This window comes from Pelodiscus sinensis, chromosome 5 (assembly GCF_052426305.1).
Source record: "Pelodiscus sinensis isolate ZL-2025 chromosome 5, ASM5242630v1, whole genome shotgun sequence".
Taxonomy (NCBI): domain Eukaryota; kingdom Metazoa; phylum Chordata; order Testudines; family Trionychidae; genus Pelodiscus; species Pelodiscus sinensis.
In genome coordinates, this window is record NC_143056.1 from 5683310 (window position 1) to 5706222 (window position 22913).

At 45.1% G+C, this 22913-nt stretch overlaps 1 protein-coding gene across 1 annotated transcript; it reads left to right on the forward strand.

The window, feature by feature from the left end:
- Positions 1-415: 415 nt before the first annotated feature.
- Positions 416-22894, forward strand: KLHDC2 (kelch domain containing 2). Its single transcript, XM_075926148.2, has 14 exons — positions 416-572; positions 860-1033; positions 3361-3440; positions 6990-7107; positions 9477-9592; positions 10023-10104; positions 10199-10282; positions 14162-14242; positions 14324-14382; positions 14835-14944; positions 16789-16861; positions 20063-20150; positions 22169-22221; positions 22564-22894. The coding sequence occupies exons 2-14, from the start codon at positions 878-880 to the stop codon at positions 22685-22687; spliced, it is 1224 nt and encodes a 407-aa protein (XP_075782263.1). The 5' UTR covers positions 416-572; positions 860-877; the 3' UTR covers positions 22688-22894.
- The last annotated feature ends 19 nt before the right edge of the window (positions 22895-22913 follow it).

Sequence of the window (22913 nt, forward strand, 5' to 3'; positions counted from 1 at the left end):
ACAATACACCTGCCTGCTTGGGCGGGGTGGGGGGCGGGGCCGGGGGGATGCAGGGCTGGGGGCGGGTGGGGGGGGCAGGGTGGGGGGAGGTTCCAGGGGGCAGGGAGGGGGGCGGGCCCGGGGGGATGCAGGGGCTGGGGGCGGGTGGGGGGAGGTTCCAGGGGGGGCAGGGAGGGGGGGGGGCGGGCCCGGGGGGGAGTCGGGTTGGGGGGCGGGGCCGGGGGGGGGTCTCGAATTAGAAAGTGGCAGCCCTGGCCCGGGCCTGGCTTTTGCCCTTCACTCCTCCCTCCCCCCCCCGCGCGTGTCCCTCCAACCCCGCCTCCAGCGGCTGGACCAGACCACGCCCCCTCCCAAGCAGGGCGCCAGGGCCCGCGGAAGGGCAGTGGCGTCAGCAGACCTTACGGAGCATGCTCAGTGCAGCCCGAGGCGCACACTCCCACTGGCCCCGCCCCTCCGGGTTTCCAGGGAGGCGGCGCGAGCGCCAGGGCCTGTGGAGGCGGAGCAGGGCGCGGGGGCTGCCGGGAGCGGAAGTGGGCCGGGGCGGCGGATGTTGACAGTGGTGGCCCGCTGAGGTGAGTAAGGGTTGGGGGGTGGCGCGAGCCGCCTGCCCACGCCCGCCCCGCCCCGGCGTCGGGGGGCGTGTCCGGGCTGGGCGAGGGGCCCGGGGCGGCGCCGAGCGCCCCTCCGCTCCCGCTCCCCGGTTCCGGAGCGAGGCCTTCGGCCCCCGCCGGGCGGCTCCGACCCGCGGCCTGGGGGGGGGCCCCGAAAGCTCCCGCACCCCCCCCCGAGTTTCCTTCCGCGCGTGGGCCCGCCCCGCCCCCTCCCCCGCGGCCGTGACGAGCCCCGCGTGTCGCCCCAGGAGCAGCGCGCTGCCGACATGGCGGAGCAGCCCCACGAGCTGCCGGCGGACGAGGAGCTGCCCGCGCCGGCCGAGGACAGCGCCGAGCCGCTGGAGAACGCCAGCCCCGCGGAGCGCAGCGGGCACGTGGCGGTCACCGACGGGCGCTGCATGTTCGTGTGGGGCGGCTACAAGGTACCGCGGCGCCCTCATCCACTGACTGACTGACTGCAGCGCGAGCGCTCCTGGGCACAGACCCGCCTCGGCGGGACCCGGGGGCGGGTATGAACGAGCAGGCTGGAGACAAGGAGCTGGATTCAGTCCGGGAGGCGAGACCCACTTCTAGCAGCTGATCAGGAGGTGTGAACTCGGGGAGAGGAGAAGCTGCTTTTGTACTTGGCGAGCCATTCACAGTCTGATCTTAAACTGATGGTGTCAAATCATCTGCACATTGGACAGACGCTAAATCCTTTGTTTAGGATTAAACAAAGACTGTGAATGGCTCGCCAACTACAAAAGCAGCTTCTGCTCTCTTGGTATTCACACCTCCAGATCAGCTGCTAGAAGTGGGTCTCATCCTCCCTGACTGAATAATTAACTTCCTTATCCTTATCTGCTTATTTATACCTGCCTCTGGAAATTTCCACTACGTGCATCTGATGAAGTCGGTCTTTGCACACGAAATCTTATGCTCCAATAAATCCCTTTAGTCTGCAAGGTGCCACAGGATTCCTTGTCACTTTTGCAGATCTGGACTAACACGGCTACCCCTCTCATACTACATACACAATACAGGCAGTCCCCGGGTTACGTACAAGATAGGGACTGTAGGTTTGTTCTTAAGTTGAATCTGTATGTAAGTCGGAACTGGCGTCCAGATTCAGCCGCTGCTGAAACTGATCAGTTTCAACAGCGGCTGAATCTGGACGCCAGTTCTGACTTACATACAGATTCAACTTAAGAACCCCAGGCATCCCCAAGTCAGCTGCTGCTGAAACTGATCAGCGGCTGATTCCAGGAAGCCCGGGGCAGGGGACGCCTGACTTGGGGACGCCTGGGGCAGAGCAGCTGGGGTGCTGCTGGGTTGGTCCAGTAGCGCCGCCGCTCCTCGGCGCTACTGGACCAACCCAGCAGCACCCAAGCTGCTCTGCCCCAGGCGTCCTGATTCAGCCGCTGCTGAAACTGACCAGCAGTGGCTGAATCAGGACGCCTGGGGCAGAGCAGCTGGGGTGCTGCTGGGTTGGTCCAGTAGCGCCCAGAGTGGCGCTACGGAACCAACCGGCAGCGCCCCAGCTGCTGTACCACAGGCGCCCGGAGCAAAGCCGCGGAGCACGGGGGCAGCGGGACAGCCCAGACGCGCTGTGGCTGTCCTGCTGCCCTCGGGCTCCGCGGCTTTGCTCGGCTTTGCTCCCCGTCTCCCTGGTCTGCTGGAGACCAGGGAGACGGCCCCGATCGTAACTGCGGATCCGACATAAGTCGGATCCGCGTAACTCGGGGACTGCCTGTATAACCTCTCCAAAAAAGTGTGACCTGCCAAGTCCACCTATAATCTTAAAGTGACGTGTAATTAGTTAGCAATGGTGCAACTTTTGTAAAATTTAAATACATATCTTACAATAAATCTCTATTAAATCTATCTCTTTGTTGCTAGGCATTTAATTCTTTTGAAGATAGGGAAATACTGGTAGTGGGTTATACCAGACATAGCACAGATTAGCGCTTAACGTTTTATCCGCATAGGTTTCCCAGCTCACTCATAGATACATTAGGAGCTTCAGGGGGTAGCCGAGCTAGTCTGTACAGGATAAACTTAAAAAGCAACAAATAGTCTGGTCTATAAAGTGCTACCAGACTGTTTGTTGTTTTTAGATACATTAGAGTTCAGAGTTCCTGAGCTGACTGCTATTCATGCTGGCATGTGGGTAGTTGAAACAAGAAGTACGGCCATATTGTGATCTCATGACTTAGACAAACAAGACCTAGCATAAGGTCATCAAATTTGTTTTCATTTAACAGCAAACTAAATTTGTAGCAAATATCTGGAGAGAAAGTTTCTAGTCTATTCCACTAACATTTGGCAAAATCCTTAAAAAATATAAACAAGTAAATCTGGGCACTGAGCCTGACACTAGAGCTCTCTGTTCGGTTTTCCAGAAGGATGAGGTTGCAAAGGTAGCTTTAACCAATTTTAATAATCTTCTGATCTTCGATTCTTCTGTGAGCTGGTCCTATCCCCAACACAAACTAAAATAGTCCTGAGACTGCTTGAATTTGTCATTGTGTATAATTGCACCCTAACGGCTGTTATACAAGTGGTAGTCACTGGAATGCAGTCTGCACTTCGTCACATCACTACTCATCCCTTCTCAGACTCCTCATGCTATTTTCTATCTCATAAACATTTAAAAATAGTTTGAATTGTTTCTGAGGGAGAAGGAGGGCAGGCCTGGAAACACTTAGCTATATATGACATAAAATGTTGAGTCTTTTGTGATAGTGTCTTTTCTCCACTGTCCCTGCAGAATGCTCAAGTTAGGGGATTTTATGACTTCTACCTGCCTAGAGATGAAATATGGATCTACAACATGGAAACTGGAAGATGGTACAGTACAAGTTACTTTAAAATACAACATGGGTTTAAGAAAGGAAAAAAAAGGTTCTCAGACTGTTCTATAAATCCTTCTGATGCTCCATGAAATAGGGCCCTTTGTTTAAATTTTCATTTATTTATTTTTCTAGGAAGTTATCAATGTTTATTACCAACACAACAAAAACAGGTGAAAATCAGTGTAAAAATAATAATTTTTCTGAGTAAATATCAGTTTATTTTGTTGAACAGAAAGATGGATGGGGAAATATTGAGTATATAATAAATATTAATGTAATGGAGATTGCCTATCTCCTATAACTGGAAGGGACCTTGAAAAGTCATCAAGTCCAGTCCCCTGCCTTCTCAGCAGGACCAAATACCATACCTGATGAATTTTTGCCCCAAATCCTTAAATGGCCTCTGCAAGGATTGAACTCATAACCCTGGGTTTAGCAGGCCAATGCTCAAACCACTGAGCTATCCCTCCCCCCCTTTTAATGTTTTGAATTTTGTTCAGTGTGGTTTTCTACAGAACTAAATCAGAACTCAATACATGATGCCACCTCTGAGTTTAAGAAAACAATACATCTCTTTTCCCCCAATAAAACATTTCATTTGAATAAACAGTCTCAGAGGGGTAAAGTAGCTGTGTTTAGTCTGTAACTTTATAAACAACAAGTAGTTCTGTGGCACCTTAAAACTAACACAAAAAATATGGCTCTTTCAAATCTTGAACCCAACCCCCCCTTGGTGTTGCTGTAGCAGGGAGCCCACGCTGGCACTGCAGCAGGCCTGGGCAAAACCATCTGGACCATAGATGCAGCAGGGAGCCTCCAAGCAGACTCCCCTGCTTGCTGCTCAGAAAAGCAGCTGCCGGGCTGTTTGTTTTTCACCAAGGCTACGTCTAGACTGGCCCCTTCTCTGGAAGAGGCATGCAAAGCAGGCAAGTCAGAATAGGGAAATCCGCGGGGGATTTAAATATCCCCCGTGGGATTTAAATAAACGTGGCCGCCGCTTTTTTTCCGGCTTGGGGAAAAGCCGGAAAAGAGCGTCTTTACTGGCGCGATCCTCCGGAATAAAGCCCTTTTCCGGAGGATCTCTTATTCCGCAAGTAGGAATAAGAGATCGTCCGGAAAAGGGCTTTATTCCGGAGGATCGTGCCAGTCTAGACGCTTTTTTCCAGCTTTTCCCCAAGCCAGAAAAAAAGCGGCGGACATGTTTATTTAAATCCGCGGGGGATATTTAAATCCCCCGCGGATTTCCCGATTCTGACTTACCTGCTTTGCATGACTATTCCGTTTTATGGGGCCAGTGTAGATGTAGCCGGGTTGAAAAAGAAAACTAAGGGGTCTTATTCATGGAGCAATTGCTGGTGACCTGCAGAAGGTGCTGCCTTCGCTCATTTCTAGATGACAAATTGTCATGCCCCTGGGAGCTTTGATTTAAATATGAGCAATTAAATAGGATTTTACATCCTTAATTTAAATTGATTGATCAGTTAAGCATGTTTAATGAATTAACCAATTAAAGGGGGGACAGTGGGAGCAGACACATTCCTCCTCCCCCCCCCCCCCCCGCGCAGGCCGTTGGACCAGCCCCTGCCTGTGGGAGGGTGGTGGGATAGAGCAGCTTCCTGCCCACAGCAGGTGGGAGCTGCTCCAGCCCCTGTTGGTTAATTATCCACATCTCTGATTGAAATCACTGACTTTAATCATGATTTAAATCAGCCAGCAGGGGACATTGATTTAAATCCATTTTTAATTGTATTTTGCATTTGGACCTTTTATTTTTCTAAAGAAAGGATGGTTTGATTTACTGTATAGCCTTTTCACTGAAGTTGTGGTTCTTTTTATAAACCAGTAGAATGCACTAAATCCATATGTTTGTTTAAGCAGTTATACAGTTCTACTTGCTTACATTCTTAAATGGGAAAAAGTAAAAATTTAGAAAATGGTGCATTTTTTATTAGAGTATGATTTTTGTGATTTGAATCACGCTCTGCTGGGATGGAAACATAAATATAATTAAAATGCACAAAAACAGCATTTTAATTTTTAACAAATTAAACTATCTTAAATATGCTGGAAACAAGGAAAATCAAAATATGTTTTGTATTCCATTCAATTCATTAACTATAGATCTTTCTGGTCTCCTTATCCTTCATGATTTTAAAACTAATAGCGCTAATCCTCTGATCCTTTGTTTTTATTCTTAAACAGGAAGTGGAAAACAAGCTTGCTTTTTCCCCAACTTCCAATTGATTTCTTAACTTGGAATTAAATTAAATTAGTAACTGAACTAGTTGAATAAAGTGAAGTGAACAAAATATTTCCTCTGCACCTGCAGAAGTAGCGACTGGGGTCAAAAGCTGGGTTAGCACTTCAATAGGATCTGTTTGAAGGAGCTAGGCTAGTGGCTTCCACCAGTTCAGTGGTTTGACCTTCTATAAAACCTGACAGCAAATATGTACTACTAGGTGTTTTTATTTAATTGAAATTATTTTAATAATCGTTTAAGCCTTAACATAGGTTGTCAATTTCAGCATTTAATTGTAAATAGATTTACTTTTAAAAAACGATATTTAATTAAAATTAAAACTTTTTTGTTTTTTAAAAATAGATTTTTATTCCCCCTGCAGACTGCATTATAAAACAATTTAAATATAAGTGTTCTTAAACTTATTTTTCCATATAAGCAATTGCTGTAGGTGCCAATGTCCTGTGTCCCTAAATGGGAGAGGAGGTGGTGCCAAGATAATTTCTTTATTAATGTGTGACAAACACTGTGGCATGTTTGAGAACTTTGAACAGCAAATAGAGTTTCCATGAACTGTATATATCTGTAACATACTACAGCAGTAAAATAATTAAATACATCTAGGTTCCTATATTATTTTCTTCCTTGTTCTAGGAAGGTAAATATCTTGGTTTTTTTAAATCTCTTTGACTATATGTAATATTTTTGTTTCCTAAACCAATAGAAAACACTGGAAGTTGTTCAGAGACTCTATACCTACTATTGGGGGTAGGGAGTTATGTGTTTCTTCACTTCTCTAGACAACTAGGGATTTATCCTGCAAGTGCTGAGTATCCTAAACTTTTTAAGGAGCAGTATTAATTGGATCTGAGGGGAGGCCCATTCAGTCTTACTTGTCAGTTGCTGCTGTTTTGGTCATGTGGAGCCTTGAGTATGGAAATGCATCCTTGTGGCTACAGCATCATTGAAAACATTAAAAAACTCACCTTTTACTAAAAAATTTTTAAGGGAGGATCCTCTGTGCCTGAGACTCTCCTTTTCAAAGAGGCGGAGGGGAGATTTTTAAGCCTCTGAATTGGGCATAGAACAAAAAACAAAACCTTAGTAGAAGGAGGGTTTTTCTATATTTTCAAAGTGCTATTACAGTACTACAAAAATCCAAATGACTCTAAACTGGAGTCCTGAATATCCCACAAACACCAGTTATTGTTAACTCAGCCAGTCAGACTATTGAATACTTCTGCTTCAGAGAAAATAATATTTTCCTTTGTATCAATTTTTAAATGTTTTTGCATATCTTTTCAGGATTAAAAAAAAGACAGAAGGGGACGTTCCACCGTCCATGTCAGGAAGTTGTGCTGTGTGTGTAGATAAAGTATTGTATTTATTTGGCGGGCATCATGCACGTGGTAACACAAACAAGGTCAGTAGTGTGAAAATGCCCTTTCTCTTAAAGCAGTTCCAATAGAAAATATTTGTAGCTCCATTTTGTACTAAAGGTAAGACTGTCTTCTAAGTACACTCAGAGGCACCCAAATCTTGATAACACATTTCATAAACTACAAAAGCTCTTCTTTTTGAGCAGCTATAATATGTCTGCTGGACAGTGTTAACCAGGTCTGTTTTGTTACCTTAATGACTGGCAATTCTGAATATTAGCAAGTCATTAGGTCCTTATCCTCTCCTACCACACACCTTCATCAACATAACAAAGGCCATACTGGGTCAGACCAATGGTCCATCTAGCCCAGTATCCTGTCTGCTAACAGTGGCCAATACCAGATGCCCCAGAGGGAGGGAACAGGTAATCCTCACGTGATCCCTCCCATATACTGTCTGTGTTCATTGCTTGGAACAGAGAAACTATTTTTCTTTCTGTCAATTGCTTCCTCAGACTTGAAGTAATCCAAACAAATGTTCTTTACACTTTCCAAAGAAGCAACAACTTACAGTATAGTTTAATCACTTTAAGCTCTTCATCCAGATGGCTGACACAGTATTTCTTCTAGTTCAATTTTTCTAACTTTATTAGCAGATATGGGGTTTGGGGTTGGATCAGATCCAACCCTAAGCACATAAGAAAATAAGCCAGGCTTCATGAACTGGGCTTGTTTAGTTTGGAAAAAAGAAGATTAAGGGGGGACATGATAGTGGTTTTCAAATATCTAAAAGGGTGTCACAAGGAGGAAGGAGAAAATTTGTTCCTCTTGGTTTCTGAGGACAGGACAAGGAGTAATGGGCTTAAAGTGCAGCAGGGGAGGTTTAGATTGGACATTAGGAAAAAATTCCTAACTGTCAGGGTGGTCAAATATTGGAATAAATTGCCAAGGGAGGTGGTGGAATCTCCCTCTCTGGAGATATTTAAGAACAGGTTAGATAGACATCTGTCAGGGATGGTGTAGACGGAGCTTGGTCCTGCCTTGAGGGCGGGGGGCTGGACTCGATGACCTCTCGAGGTCCCTTCCAGTCCTATGATTCTATGATTCTAAGAACGGCCATACTGGGTCAGATCAAAGGTCCATCTAGCCCAGTGTCCTGTCTGCTGACGGTGGCCAATGCCAGATGCCCCAGAGGGAGTGAACACAACAGGTGATCCCTCCCCTATCATTGATTTCCAGACAAACAGAGGCTAGGGACACCATTCCCACCCAAAGTAGTTTGACATGACTGAAGGAGTAGAATGCAGTGCTGTAAAACCTCCTCCTCTCCAGAGTTGTATTTACTGCCAAAGGTATTAATTGTGATGTACTGGCCCAATTCAGCCTTACACAGGTTCTTTGAGTCTACTTAATTTTGAAACATGGGGAGCTTCAGAAATCCACTGGACTCTTAAGCTTCTACCTCAGGAGTGAGCAATAATTTTTAAAGGGGGGGGCCACTTCATCAATTTCAGAAGTGGACTTAGGCTGCCCCAAAAGGGGCACAGCCAGGAGACTTTGCGTGCTCCCCCAATGTGTGAAGTCTTTTCCCCCCACCCTGCTATGGGCACCCTGTGCATAGAGAGAATTGCCAGCTGTTTTGAACAGCTAGCGGTTCCCTCTGGTGCTGTGTGCCCCTGGCGGGGGGTAGGAGACTTTGTGCGCTCCCCCCTGTCTAAGTCTCAATTGGCCTGGAGGCAGGAGAGCAGCTGCAGGATGGATCAAAGGGCTTGGCAGGCCAGCTGTCATGCCACCCCTGTTCTGCCTGGATAGAAATGGCAATGACTTGAACTAGTTTGAAATGATTCTCTTTCCCCCTTCCTTCCCTCAATCCATCTCGTGCTTGGTGAATCTAGGCTTTCACTTAAAAGATGCTCTTAAAACTGAAGTGATGAAGCTGACAAGTTGAAATAATAGCTCAGACATCTGGCCAGCTTCATATTCATGTCACTGATGGGCTTCATAGCTAACATAAGTTAATTTCAACATCAGCTGTCCCTCTGCACAGCAAAGTGTGCAAGAAAGGAGAGCTGATTGTATAAAAATTTGCTGAGTGAACTATTGAACATTCAAATGGCTGGAGCTTGGGAGTGTACTACTGCCTTCCTCCCTGTGATGGGAGCAAAGTGTCTTCAGTAGGGATACTCCTTTCACAGGTGGAGAACGGTACAAGGGCCTACTTCTAGGTGTTGTCAGATCCGTACAAGTGACTATAGAATATTTCGTTGTAATACTCGGAGCTAGGAAAAGAGTTTATATTTAAAAACCTTTTATGCTGGTGCATGCTAATCAATTTGTTGAAACATTTGTTAGTTTAAGCTAAAAAATCCAGAAGGTTTTTAGTGGGTTAAAAACTCTTCTTTTTGTCTTGCAGTTCTACATGTTAAACTCCAGATCTCAGGACAAAGTGTTGCAGTGGGTCAGAGTAGAATGTCAAGGAGTTCCCCCATCATCAAAAGACAAACTTGGAGTTTGGGTTTATAAAAATAAGTAAGCAAGCAGAAGTGTTGCAATTTTGTCTTTGACAATTTTTTAAATGTGTCTCATTCTTGCTGGTGTGTCTAAACTGAACAAAATTGAAATGAATACATGTTTCACATTGAATCTCTGCTTAAGGGAAGTTTTGGGTTTGATCCTAAATATTTAAAACATTTTCAACTATAAACATGTCTTAAAACATGCATCTGATGAAGTGGGTCTTTGCCCACGAAAGCTTATGCTCCTACACTTCAGTTAGTCTATAAGGTGCCACAGGACTCCTCGCCGCTAAAATAAGAAATCTTACTTATAATTTGGTAACAAATTTAAGGGAGCATAATGCTGTGGGAAAAACCTTTCCTAAGCATCAAGTTGTAATTGTAGCGATTATAGTACAATGGTATTTGCTTTCGATAATCTTGATGTCATTTCTGTTGAACAGGCTAATATTTTTTGGTGGTTATGGTTATTCACCTGAAGGGATACCATTAGGAACTTTTGAATTTGATGAAACTTCTTTTTGGGTAAGTAACATTCTTTTTCCACTTAAAAGTAATTTTCAACAGAAGACATTCTGATGCTAGCACATAATCATTAAAATGAATTTTTTTTCTAAAGAACTCAGGTCAGCCTAGAGGATGGAATGATCACGTGCATGTTCTGGACACTGAAACCTTTTCTTGGAGCCAACCCATAACCACGGTAACTTTAAAAATTGACATTGAGTAAAAAAAAAAGACACTCTGGTGGATTCTCTTCATGTCTTCTAGTGTCAAAGAGCAGTAATCCTATGCAAAGTCTAATCGCTTGCTAGGCCTGCGTTGTTTTTTAGTTCGGATACTCATTAAGACAGAGGATGTCTGCAGATCAAATGATTGTCCTACCTAGGTCTCTCCATGTGCATCCAGCAGTTGCTTGCCTCAGTAGCAATGACTTTGAGCAATTGACTTACTTTGAAGTGACACTTCCATATTGTTGTCCTGTAACTTCAGTATTCTATTGGCAGGTCTGCCTATGTCTTTCTCCCTTATTTCCTGCCCCACACCTCCATATTCTCCCCTCAGATTAAACATTTACTTGTACGGTCATGCATCACACTTCTGTTCCAGCCTGTCTTGCCCTGGTACCTTCTACCACAGTGGTATTGTGCAATTACTGTTCCCCAGTGAGAAGTGTGTAAAGGCCCAGCTGGTGCCCTACCTTTCTTCTCTTCCCCACTGTACACACATTTCCACTCTATGACCTCGTACACATGGTCATCGGCCTCCTACCTGAATGGCAGTTTTCTGGAGCCTATCAGGGTAGCATATAAGCCACTCCCCTTGCTGCTGGGGATTCAGAGGTTTTTGGACCTCTCAGGAGCTGGCCACTGGCAGATAAGGACACAGGGACCCTGGATCTTATTCAAGATGGCAGTACCCTGGTTCCATTTTGATCTGTTGGAGAGATCTCTGGTCAGTGCTATAATGCACCTTCAGCATGCCTCTGCTCTAGAAAAATCACTGCCGTTGCGGCATTCCTAGTTGTCCTCTTGGAGCATGTAATTTAACCGTGATCTGCAGGGGAGTGCAAAGGAAGGAATGATGGTCTTGTGGTTCTTTAAAGCAGGGATTGAGAGTCAGGTTTCTGGGTTCCAATCTGCATGGGCAGCGTGTAGTCATTTACACAGTTAATCAATACTCCCCACAGGCACCAGCTCCCACCTTAAACCCCCCCTTGCTACCTCATACAGAGGTAGCAAGGGGAGGCGGGAGCCAGTACACGCAGGGAGACGTCTTTTAAGCCAGCTCTGAGCGTGTGTTGCCTCTGCAGAGCTGTCTGCCCCCTTCCTTGCTGTCTCCCACAGAGGCAGCAGCGTGGAGGGCAGGAGGGAGCCAGTACTCGGAGGAAGCCAGTTTAAAAGCCGACTGCCCATGAGCACTAACTCCCATGGAGCCGCCTGCTTCTCTTCTTCCCGCTCCTAGCCACCGTACTGCTGCCTCAGAGAGAGGTGCTCCCAACCAAGGGTAAAAGAGACTGGATGACGCCATTCCAGTTCCTCTTACCTCCACGTGAGGTGAGTTGGAACCCTCTTCCTCCTTTGCTCTTATTTTGATGAGTCTTGTTGCCGCACTTGTGCAAGTAGTCCTGCTTAGTTTTCATAGCTCACACCCTCAGATAGTTTAGTGTAGTATGGTATAGACTCCCCCTGGGCAGGGGACACAGCCCCTTGTCACTCAGGGACTGTGCCCAGGGCCTGCCCTGCATAGCAGCCTCCAGGAACAGCTAATGCCCTTTAGAACACAAGCCATGGTCTGAAACCACTAGCACTGAAGTCTAAGGACAAACCCAACCACAAGAATGTAAAACACTCACAGGTACAAGTGCAGATCACTCAACAGACTGCCCATAAGAGACACTTTCTCTCCTTGAACCAGCGTCAGGTCGAGAGAGATGTTGCACATGGATCCTGCTGAACTGGCATCAAATGCCCCATGACTGGTGACTATGGCAAAGAAGTGAGATCTGTCTAACCTGCCAGTGACCCTTGGGTTTGGGACAGTTAGCCTGCCCGTCTGCAAGCATGGCTCCAGATGCGTTGTTGGTGCTGCTTTGCCAGTACACTGACCAGCTGGCCTGGCCTGCTGAATTGGAAGGGTTGCTGGGACAGAGCCACCATTATCTTCATAGCACCCCATCAGCCCTGGAAGCTTTGGTTCACAGACCTCCTGAATCTCTCCTCCATATCACGGGTCTGGCGCCAGCTAGCCCTGAATCTTCTGACACCAGACTGAAGCAGCTCAGGCTTTCCTTCATCTCATGGCCTGGTGTTTGGATAGGTGTCTAATGCAGACTCTATGTTCTCACCCAGTCCAGCAGATCCTTCACCAGAACATGTCACCAGGCACAGTGATGTCACTCCTGAAGAAGTCCCATCACCGCTTCCACTCTCCTGACTTGGTGTCCATCCTGGTTGTCCTAGATCAGTGATTTTTCAACCAGGAGTACACAGTGGTCTTCCAGGGTGTACCTCAGCCGATATAGACGTTTACCTAGTTTTACAACAGGCTACATAAAGAGCACTAGTCAAGTTGGGATAAACTAAAATTGTTCGGGGCAATGACTTGCTTATATTGCTTTATATGCTTTATATTCCAGTTGATTGATTGGTCAGTTATACAGTAAAAATGACTCGGCAAATTTCCAGTAATAGTGTGCTGTGACATTTGGGTTTTGATATCTGATTTTGTAAGCAAGTCGTTTTTAAATGAGATAAAACTTGGTGATACACAAATCAGACCCCTGAAAGGGGTACAGTAGTTTGGAAAAGTAGATGGGACTGTCATAGGTTACCTCTTTGCCCTGAAAACATCATGCTTAGCGCTCACTTCTGTCTGTCTGTCTGGTGGTACTTTGCACCTTCCTTCCCCTGGTAGAAGAATGCTGTATCTTTATACACCCTACAACAATTTGCTTCATGAATGGCTTGCTCACAGCCTTCCTGCTGTTTGTCAGTCCCAAACCCTAGTTGGACCTCATCCTTTTGGCTCTTACAGGACCACCCTTTATGAGTCTGACACCCCGTAGCATGACCCACCTTTCCATGATCATGGTATTCCTGGTTGCCATCACTGTGGCCACAAGGGTCAATGAGCTCCCAGCATGATGGCAGATGCCCCCTACATGGTCTTCCATAAAGACAAGGTTTCCTTTGGACTGCACCTCAAATTCTTTCCAAAGATTGTGTCTGAATTCCATCTCAACCAATCAATTCACTTGCCTGTGTCCTGTCCAAAAACACCTGCCTTTCTTAGCAACAAGAAGCTATGCTGCCAGACATGTCCTGGTTTTCTACCTACAAAGCTTGTCTGTTTCACTAATGGCAATTGGTTCTCAACTAGTTTAGCTCTTGAATTTGCCAAACTTGCTTGGTTGCTGATTTGGAGGATCAAGGTAAAGAAAAATGACTGTGGTATAGTGTCACATACTGGACATTAAAGTCTGAAGTGTTGAGAAGCAAACCAATAGGATTGTATTGCCATGGATACCAAGGTAGTAAAATCTGGGAAGTGACATTTTGTAAGTCAAAGGTTTTAAAGAGTTGACTTCATGCCCTAGAAACATCTGCAAAAAGAATATATAGTTGCCTCCCCCCTCATCCTTTCAATGAAGGTCTGAGAATTCCTCATCTAGCCAACTTAAGTCCTCCATAAGGCCAGACATGGTATTCCTAAGGGTTTTTTTAATTACACCCTTTCCCTTCCTCTCTCCTCAGATGGCTCCAACCCTCTCCAACACAAACAAGTAAACTTGTGCCTCTCTTAGACAAATGCAACCTCATTTATCTCCCCTGTCCTCACCTATTGCTGTTCAGCTTAAATCAGAGTGCTAATTCAGCATTTCTGTCCTCATAGCTGATCATGAGTGTCTGGGGGGAAATTGTATTTGTTGTGTCTTAACTGTAACATCTGTGTGATTGGGGGCTGTTGAAGATCACCGGGTGGATTTTCTTTCCCAGTTTCCAGCCTCTTCTCAGTACCATTATCTGAATAACATTACCAACCAACTCTTTCTTCTAATTTTAATGTTTTCTTATCTCAGGGAAAGTCCCCCTCACCCCGAGCAGCCCATGCCTGTGCTACTGTGGGGAACAGAGGTTATGTGTTCGGAGGCAGATACCGAGTAAGTGTAAAACTGCTCTTGTGAGTGTTGCTGCTGAATCTCTAAAGTGAATATTTCATTCAAATTTTATCTTTATTTTAGGATTCTAGAATGAATGATCTTTATTATCTTAATTTGGACACATGGGAGTGGAATGAAATGTAGGTATCAAAGCTATTACTTTTAAGGCAGTACTTAATTGTATTTCTGGATGTGCCTTTTCACCTGCAAATCGTACTAACCAAATGGCTAAGTATTTACAAGCAAATGCATTGCTTTTAGAGGTAGGACTGAACAATTTAATGTTCTAGTTCCTTTGTTTCACTGGCTATCACTGATTTTAAAGTGGAGACTGTTGCTGTTTGAGACTATTCTGTCTTCATTGGATTAGTCTGTGTGCAGTAACTTTCCATGAAATCTGACCTGTAATTGTTGAGAAACGAACTGTGCCATCCTCACCAAGAAACTCAGTTGCTGCTAGTAGCTGGTCAAAGGTAGTATCCAGTACTGAAATGCATGCATTTCATCTGAAGTCATTAGAACCAAGAAACTATGCATTATATTTTAGCTGGTCTGTAACTTGGAGTACTTTTTTTTTTTATTTTAAATGCAGAATTACACAAGGTGTTTGCCCAGTAGGCCGATCTTGGCATTCCTTAACTCCGGTTTCATCAGATCACCTGTTTCTCTTTGGAGGGTTTACCACTGATAAGCAGCCACTGAGTGAGTAATTCTAAAACATTACACTCCAAATTCTAAAAAGGTGCATGCTCAAGAGACTGTTTACCTGTCTACTGTTTACTATCAGTGTCTTGGTAATACCTAGTGCTTCTCCCCCTACTCTCCTCCCCCCCCCCCCATCCCGACAGTACTCGGGGTGCTTTACAGAAGTCCGTACCGCTGTCTCCATTCTACAGATGGGGAAACTGAGGCACAGATGAAGTATCTTGCCCAGAGTCATCCAGCAAACCAGTGACAGAGCTGGGAATTGAACCCAGGTCTCCTGAGTTCTTCTCTAGAGTCCTAGCCATTGACAGTTCCTGTGGGTAACATTTAGCAGTGCTTATTGCTCACTTCTCATAACAGCAATGGCATTTTTTTTTAAATAGAATGTTCCAAGTCCAGCCAGAAGCTGAGATCTCACTTTTTTTAGCAATGTGGAAATTCGTGTAGCTAGGTGACCTGCTGTAGACTTGTTCAGCCTTGTCAGTACTGAATATGTTAGGCATATTGAAAAATGCTATTTGATTATAGTCACCTGTTGTGTGTAAAATCTGTTCAGATGAATGGAACATGATGGCAAGCGCCTCCCAGAGTGGTAAGATGTCTACTGCTGTCTCCAAACCGTATAAGCTACTTTAACCCCCTCCCCCAGCCCTGGGAAAACAAGAATTACATCATCAACAGATTGGCCATCATGCAATTAATGTTGCTTAAAAAGCACCATTACTTTTGTATAATTCAACATATAATCAGCTCTTTGTTTTGTAAACTTTGAGATCAGATGCACGTTTAGAGAGGCTTATGAAAACTATTAATAATACTACACACCCATAGTGTCCAATGTGCCTAGCCACTAGTCACATGTGGCTCTTTGGCCAGTTGAGTGTGGCTAGTTTGCTATAGCAGTAGACACTGTAATGGCAACTGCTTCGGAACTGGTTGGACGCCACGGCTACCCAACATGAAATGACACCTAGTTTTCATAGTTAAGTGGTTTTCTGCACAGAAAGTGTTTCATTATTTCAACAGTGTCTCTTTTATTTTAGGAATCTTCCTTCTATAAATGGAAATATTACATACCTACACGTGTACAGAATATATCATTTGATTTGTTGATTGAGGGACTTAACAGCACATATTTAAAAAACATACAAGGTTTTCAGTGTTTGTGTATAAAAGCCCCTCCTGTACCTGAAGGTGTGTGGAGTGAGAGCTGGAGGAAATAATAGTAATTTCTGTTCAACTTTGTGGCTAGATTTTTCTTTTTCTACAAAACTGTTCCACTCTCAGCTCTGAGTGCGAGGTAATAGCTCACATTTGAAGTATTTTGTTCAGTTTTAGCTTAGGAATGTGAACTTGTAAATGTGTATACAGCTAACCAATAAATGTGGGCTCAATGGTGAACCTTCACCGTTACATGCTGCCTCTGGATCAGCGCTGGGAGGAGGAGGCTCCATGGAAGCCGGTGTGCACAAGGAACCAACTTTAGTCCTCTCCGCTGCACACCAGCTCTCAGGGAGCCACCCCCACATGTAAACATGTAACAGCTGAAATGTTCAGTGGTTACACATTTACCTAAATAAATGCATTTTAACATCCCCTATTTTAGACTTCACTCTCAACTGAAAGTTTTGCTACTAGTATGGGCAAGGGATGAAAGCATGGGTTCCCCACCCTGCCCCAGCCACCGAAATCCACTATTGAGAGCAAGTTTTCGCACAGCCAAGCACAAATTGCAAATTTCAGTTTTGAGGAACTGGGGAGACAGGTGCTTAAATGCTATTATGTTATACGAGAACATGCTTGTTCTGACAACAGTGAAAGGCTTAATATATCTTTTACAGGTGATGCCTGGATTTATTGTATCAGTAAGAATGAGTGGAAACAGTTTGAGCATAATTATTCTGAAAAACCAAGGTAAGGTGTACACACATTCTTGGAAATCTGTAAAAACCAGTAATAGTTTCTATGAAATCTTAAGGGACAGGCTGTAGCATTGATATGGTACACACAGGACTTGGATCACTTTTTCACTAATACTGCATCGTTTTTTAAAAGTAAAATAATGATACATCATAGTAATTGCTTTTACTTCACCATAGTAATACATCCCGTTTTATAAAGGTGCAGGATTAAGGTAGCTATATGTCTGTGTCATAAGACTCCTGCATATCTCACTGTGACTACCTTGTTTAGAACTCAAAACTGTATTACTTATCTGGTTTGCTATTTTATAGGCAAATAGTTGAGAACCAACCAGAATGTCATTTTTAGTGGTGTTGCTGCTACACAAGGTTCTACTACTCATCAGGCAATAAAGTACAGGCAGTCCCTGGGTTACGTACGAGATAGGGACTGTAGGTTTGTTCTTAAGTTGAATTTGTACGTAAGTCGGAACTGGCATCCAGATTCAGCCGCTGCTGAAACTGACCAGCGGCTGACTACAGGAAGCTTGAGGTAGAGTTTCTCTGCCCCGGGCTTCCTGGAATCAGCCGCTGATCAGTTTCAACAGCAGCTGAATCAGGATGCCTGGGGCAGAGCAGCTGGGGCACTGCTGGGTAGGTCCCCGCAGCGCCACACCTCGGCGCTGCGGGGACCAACCCGGCAGCACCCCAGCTGCTCTGCCCCAGGCGTCCTGATTCAGCTGCTGCTGAAACTGACCAGCAGCGGCTGAATCAGGATGCCTGGGGCAGAGCAGCTGGGGTGCTGCCGGGTTGGTCCAGTAGCGCCGAGGAGCGGCGCTGCGGGACCAACAGGCAGCGCCCCAGCTGCTCTACCACAGGCGTCCGCGAGAAAAGCCTGGTCTGCTGGGGGGGAAGGGGGGGCGCACTAGCTGCACGCCGTTCCCCCCCCCCCCCCCCCAGCAGACCAGGGAGACGCGGGCGGTGGGACCGGGACCCACCGGGGTCCTCAACGGCTTTGCTCTGCGTCTCCCTGGTCTGCTGGGGGGCGGGGGGGCAGCAGACCAGGGAGACGCGGAGCAGCTTTTCTCGCCCCGGAGGACACGGGCGGCAGGACCGCAGCGTGTCTGGGCGGTCCCTGCCACCTGCATCCTCCGAGGCGAGAAAAGCCCCGTTTGTAAGTATGGATCTGACATAAGTCGGATCCGCGTAACCCGGGGACTGTAAACCGTAACATGCCACATTTGAAAATCCATGCTAAGTTTGCTAGTGGAATCTTTTTCAAACCTGCTTGGAACATGAGGGGAATCACAAACTTTGATTGCCCTGGCTGACAGCTGACTTTGTCTAGAGTATTTTGATAGATGGACTTTATCTAAACAGATGGCTATCTTTGCACGGCCAGAGTCCTAGAACTAACAGTGTTAAGGGGTGCATAAAAATGGGCTGGAAAACAGTCACCATAAGTCATCTTCTTGCAGAACACTTCTGCTCTAGCCACCTAATCTCCAGCTTTAATAATGGGAGTTCCAAGATGTTTGTCAAATAGTTAAAGGCATGGAAGGACTTCCAGATGAAGAAGTTCATGCAATTGGGACTGTTTGCAGAAATCTATAAGGGTAGGTCTACACTACCCTCCTAATTCGAAATAGGAGGGTAATGTAGGCATACCGCAATTGCAAATGAAGCCCGGGATTTGAATTTCCCGGGCTTCATTTGCATAAAGCTGGCCGGCGCCATTTTTAAATGCCGGCAGTTCGAACCCCGTGCCGTGCGGCTACACGCGGCACGGAGTAGCTAGTTCGGATTAGGCTTCCTAATCCGAACTAGCTGTACTCCTCATTCCACGAGGAGTACAGCTAGTTCTGATTAGGAAGCCTAATCGTGGAATGAGGAGTACAGCTAGTTCGGATTAGGAAGCCTAATCCGAACTAGCTACTCCGTGCCGCGTGTAGCCGCACGGCACGGGGTTCGAACTGCCGGCATTTAAAAATGGCGCCGGCCAGCTTTATGCAAATGAAGCCCGGGAAATTCAAATCCCGGGCTTCATTTGCAATTGTGGTATGCCTACATTACCCTCCTATTTCGAATTAGGAGGGTAGTGTAGACATACCCTAAGATAACAATACAAAGAAGACATAGGGGCACTCTTACACTTTATCGTACTATAAACAGAGGGACATTGAATAAAACTGAAAGGTAACAAACTTAGAGAAGGAAACACTCTTTGCATAAGTTGGCCTGGCACCTCAATGCTTCTGGGCATAAGTGAGCCACCCATCAACTGAGGGACAGTTATAGGATAACCTGCTTATTATGGCTCTACTTGTACCTTTTACCAAAGTGTCTAGCACTGACCACAACTGCAAGATCCCAGACTGAATGAGCCACTAGTCTGATTCAGTATCATATTATGTGGTGTTGGTGAGCCCTGAGCGTACTATTGCTAGTTAACTTAGGCTAATTTTTCAGAAAAGACAATTATGGGTAAGTACTCTCTTCTTGCTGTGCGAAATTCTGTAATCAGATTGTAGTAATCTACTAGTGCTAACCTTTATCCTACCCCAAGCACCCTTCTTACAACTGATATTCCTGCAGGGATCTGACTGAAATAGTTATGCTGAAATGTAAATAATCAGATGTTTGAGAAAAACAGTGAAACTTGACTTAAGTACTGTAATGCAACTAACGTGTGGTGTACTGGTAATGAGTTAGACAGCTGGTGGACTGTGATAGGGTGGATGGTGAGGGTTTGCCTTGTCTCATGGTTTGGATCATCTTACTTTAACTGGCTCCTTCATTGCTCAAACTGGAAGGCTCTCAATTTCTTTGATGTAAAAAAAGCTCTCCGCTATTTCTTCACAAACCCTTCAGCTATCACAACTAGGATTACCATGAATTTTAGTTTAACTTCAAAAGGTGAAATTTGAGGGCCTGGCCTCAGACTATAGAACCATTCAAGCCCCACTTTGCTTTCCCATCCACACAACTTACGAAGTGGATATCTGTAATGTAGTTTGAATACAAAGAATTTCTCACCCAGAGCTCATGGTTTACTTTTGCTAGAACTTACTACATGCTGAAGCTAATCCGTTTGCATCAAGCTTGCATGTTAATAGTATTCCTTATTTCACAGTACTCCTCTGTAATGCATCAGTGTTGCACTTGGACTCTTTCTCTTCGTACCTCATAAATGTATGTCTTATTCATTTTACAGGCTGTGGCATACCGCTTGTGCAAGTGAAGAAGGAGAGGTGATTGTTTTTGGTGGATGTGCCAACAACTTGCTTGCCCACCACAAAGCAGTAAGTGTATCTCTAAGAACGTCACTTATACTATGTACCGTCTACAGGTTGAACCTCTTTAGGCCAGTAGTCGTGGGACCTGTCCAGTACCGAACCAGATAATTCTTTGGACTATGGGAGGTCAATATTATCCAGCAGTATTACCAACACTTCACTTCCTCCTGGACTCTTAGAAAACATTTAGGGGTAAATTAGAGCTAAATAACAGCATTCTATAATAGCACAGAGCCAGGACTGGTGGCTATAAACAAACTTTATGGAATTGTGGGAAACTTGGTCACACCAATAAGTGGATATTAGGGTAATAAATCATGCTGGACCAGAGAGGTTCAACCTGTAATGCTGCTGTGAATAAACACAAAATGAGACACCCTCTCCCCTCTGCATCTCACTTCAACCTCCAACTGTGAATGTCCTTCTCTGTGACTAAGGCTATCTACATAGGGAAGGGTTGGCAACAAAAGTGCCGTTGCCATGCAAAAGTTGCCAAAAGTGAAAACCACTCAAACTGGTTTTTCTGCCTCCCTGTTGTCAACACTTCATGCCCATGTTGCTCTATCTGTTGATAGGGTGCTAGCAAAGCAATGTGGATGAGCATCTGGCAGTGCTGATCCCTGCGCTTCTTGGGATTCCCTCATAGCTCTGTGAGCTCTCCATGCTGAGGAATGCCAAAGCAGGACAGTCTTCCTGCTGTATTGCTAGCAGGGCAGAACAGGAGCACTCCAATAATTTGTTCTTTGTTTGTTCCCTAAACAGAGCAGGTCACTCAGCTGTCAGGTACACTTCCTGGAGCTTTGAAAAGTGAGGGGGCATGTGCCTGCAGAGCAGCAGAGATCGCAAAACACTAAGCACTGCCATCAGGACAGGCATTGTGGGATACTGGCAGAAGCCAGTTCTCTTTACAAAACTGAGGCCACATTGGCTTTATCAACAAAGGGAAGGGAAGAGAAGAAAAGTTTCTTGCAGGAGTAGAAGTTTGTTGCTAAAAACTGTGTTTTCCCCCAACAAAAGTTGTGTTGCATTGTAAACACTCAGGCTATGTCTACACTGCAGGCTTCTTGTACAAGAACTGTTTTGTGCAAGAGTTCTTGTGCAAAAATTCTTGCTCAAGAGCGTGTCCACACTGCCATGTGCTTTTGTGCAAGAGTATCCATGGCAGTATGGACACACTCTTGCGTGAGAAAGCTCTGATGGCCATTTTAGCCATAGGGCGTTGTTGTGGAAGAGCTCTTACGCAAGAGGGCTTATTCCCCATGGGGAGAGGAATAACTCTTGCACAAGAGCCCTGTTTTCTGATGCTTTACTGTAAATTTATTTGCGCAAGAACGCATGTGCAGTGTGGATGCTCTGCAAATTTTTGTGCAAGAATGGCTGTTCTTGCGCAAGAAGCCTGCAGTGTAGATGTAGCCTCAGGCCGTGTCTAGACTGGCCAGTTTTTCCACAAAAGCAGCTGCTTTTGCGGAAAAACTTGCCAGCTGTCTACACTGGCCGCTTGAATTTCCGCAAGAACACTCACTTCCTACTGTCTGAAATCAGAGCTTCTTGCGGAAATACTATGCTGCTCCTGTTCGGGCAAAAGTCCTTTTGCGCAAAAGGGCCAGTGTAGACAGCTCAGATTTGTTTTGCGCAGAAAAGCCCCAATCGCAAAAATGGCAATTGGGGCTTTTTTGCGCAAAAGCACGTCTAGATTTGCAAGGAAGTGTTTCCGCAAAAAGTGCTTTTGCGGAAAAGTGTCCGTGCCAATCTAGACGCTCTTTTCTGCAAATGCTTTTAATGGAAAACTTTTCTGTTGAAAGCATTTGCGGAAAATCATGCCAGTCTAGACGTAGCGTCACTGTTTTGTCACCCAGAAGCAATTTTTGGCAACAAAATATCAGTGTAGATAAGGCCTCAGACTTGCAAAGCCACGGGAAAGCTTTACTGTTTAAAGGAGAAATGTTTGCTGCTTTTTAAGGAATGAACTTATAATTGCATTTAATCATAAGGCTTCAAATATTAATTAACATCTCTCTTTCCAGGCTCATAGTAATGAGATTCTTGTGTTTTCTCTGCAACCAAAATCTCTTGTAAGGTAAAAACAACACACTTTTGAATCTTACACCTTTACTCTTCCCTTCTCACTTACTAATAGCTTGTACTTCTAGTACATATGCTTTAAGTCCAGACCCTGGTTTCTAGGCCTACTTGGGTGACTGAGATAATATTTCCCCCAGGAAAGCTGAAGTAGTAATCAGTAATGGAAAGCAATCTTCAGACTTGTGTGTAAAGACTTCATGATACTTTGTCAATGAAAACAGCTAATACTTTGGGAGAAACAACTCAACTAAACCACTTTTAGAAACAGAATTCTTACCTGTGAGTTATTTCACTTATGTTTTTAATAGTAACTGGAACATTCTTTTTTCCTCCCAAGGCTGTGCCTAGAAGCAGTCATTTGCTTCAAAGAAATGTTAGCCAGCTCATGGAACTGCCTCCCAAAGCACTTGCTTCACAGTGTCAATCAGCGGTTTGGAAGTAACAATACCTCTGGCTCTTAAGACTTCTGCGAACAATCTGTGCATGGAAGAGCGATTCTAAAAGATGTAATAATTTTACTTATCACGTGTGGCAGCTGAGACACTTGCATCAATATCTGCATTATTGTTATTAGTAGCTTGTTGGTTGTACGTTGCATGTGAATGGCTTAGAGAGAACCTATTTTTGTGTAAAAATGTTTGCAATAAATGTATTTAATGCAAGTTGAACTGTATCTGAGCTTAAGCT

What these genes read in the sequence shown, in the direction of transcription:
- KLHDC2 (XM_075926148.2), top strand. Translation starts at nt 878, where the DNA reads ATGGCGGAGCAGCCCCACGAGCTGCCGGCGGACGAGGAGCTGCCCGCG. An exon ending in AACATGGAAACTGGAAGATG is followed by an intron (nt 3,441 to 6,989) that starts GTACAGTACAAG and finishes ATATCTTTTCAG; the next exon opens with GATTAAAAAAAAGACAGAAG. An exon ending in TGCTTGCCCACCACAAAGCA is followed by an intron (nt 20,151 to 22,168) that starts GTAAGTGTATCT and finishes CTCTCTTTCCAG; the next exon opens with GCTCATAGTAATGAGATTCT.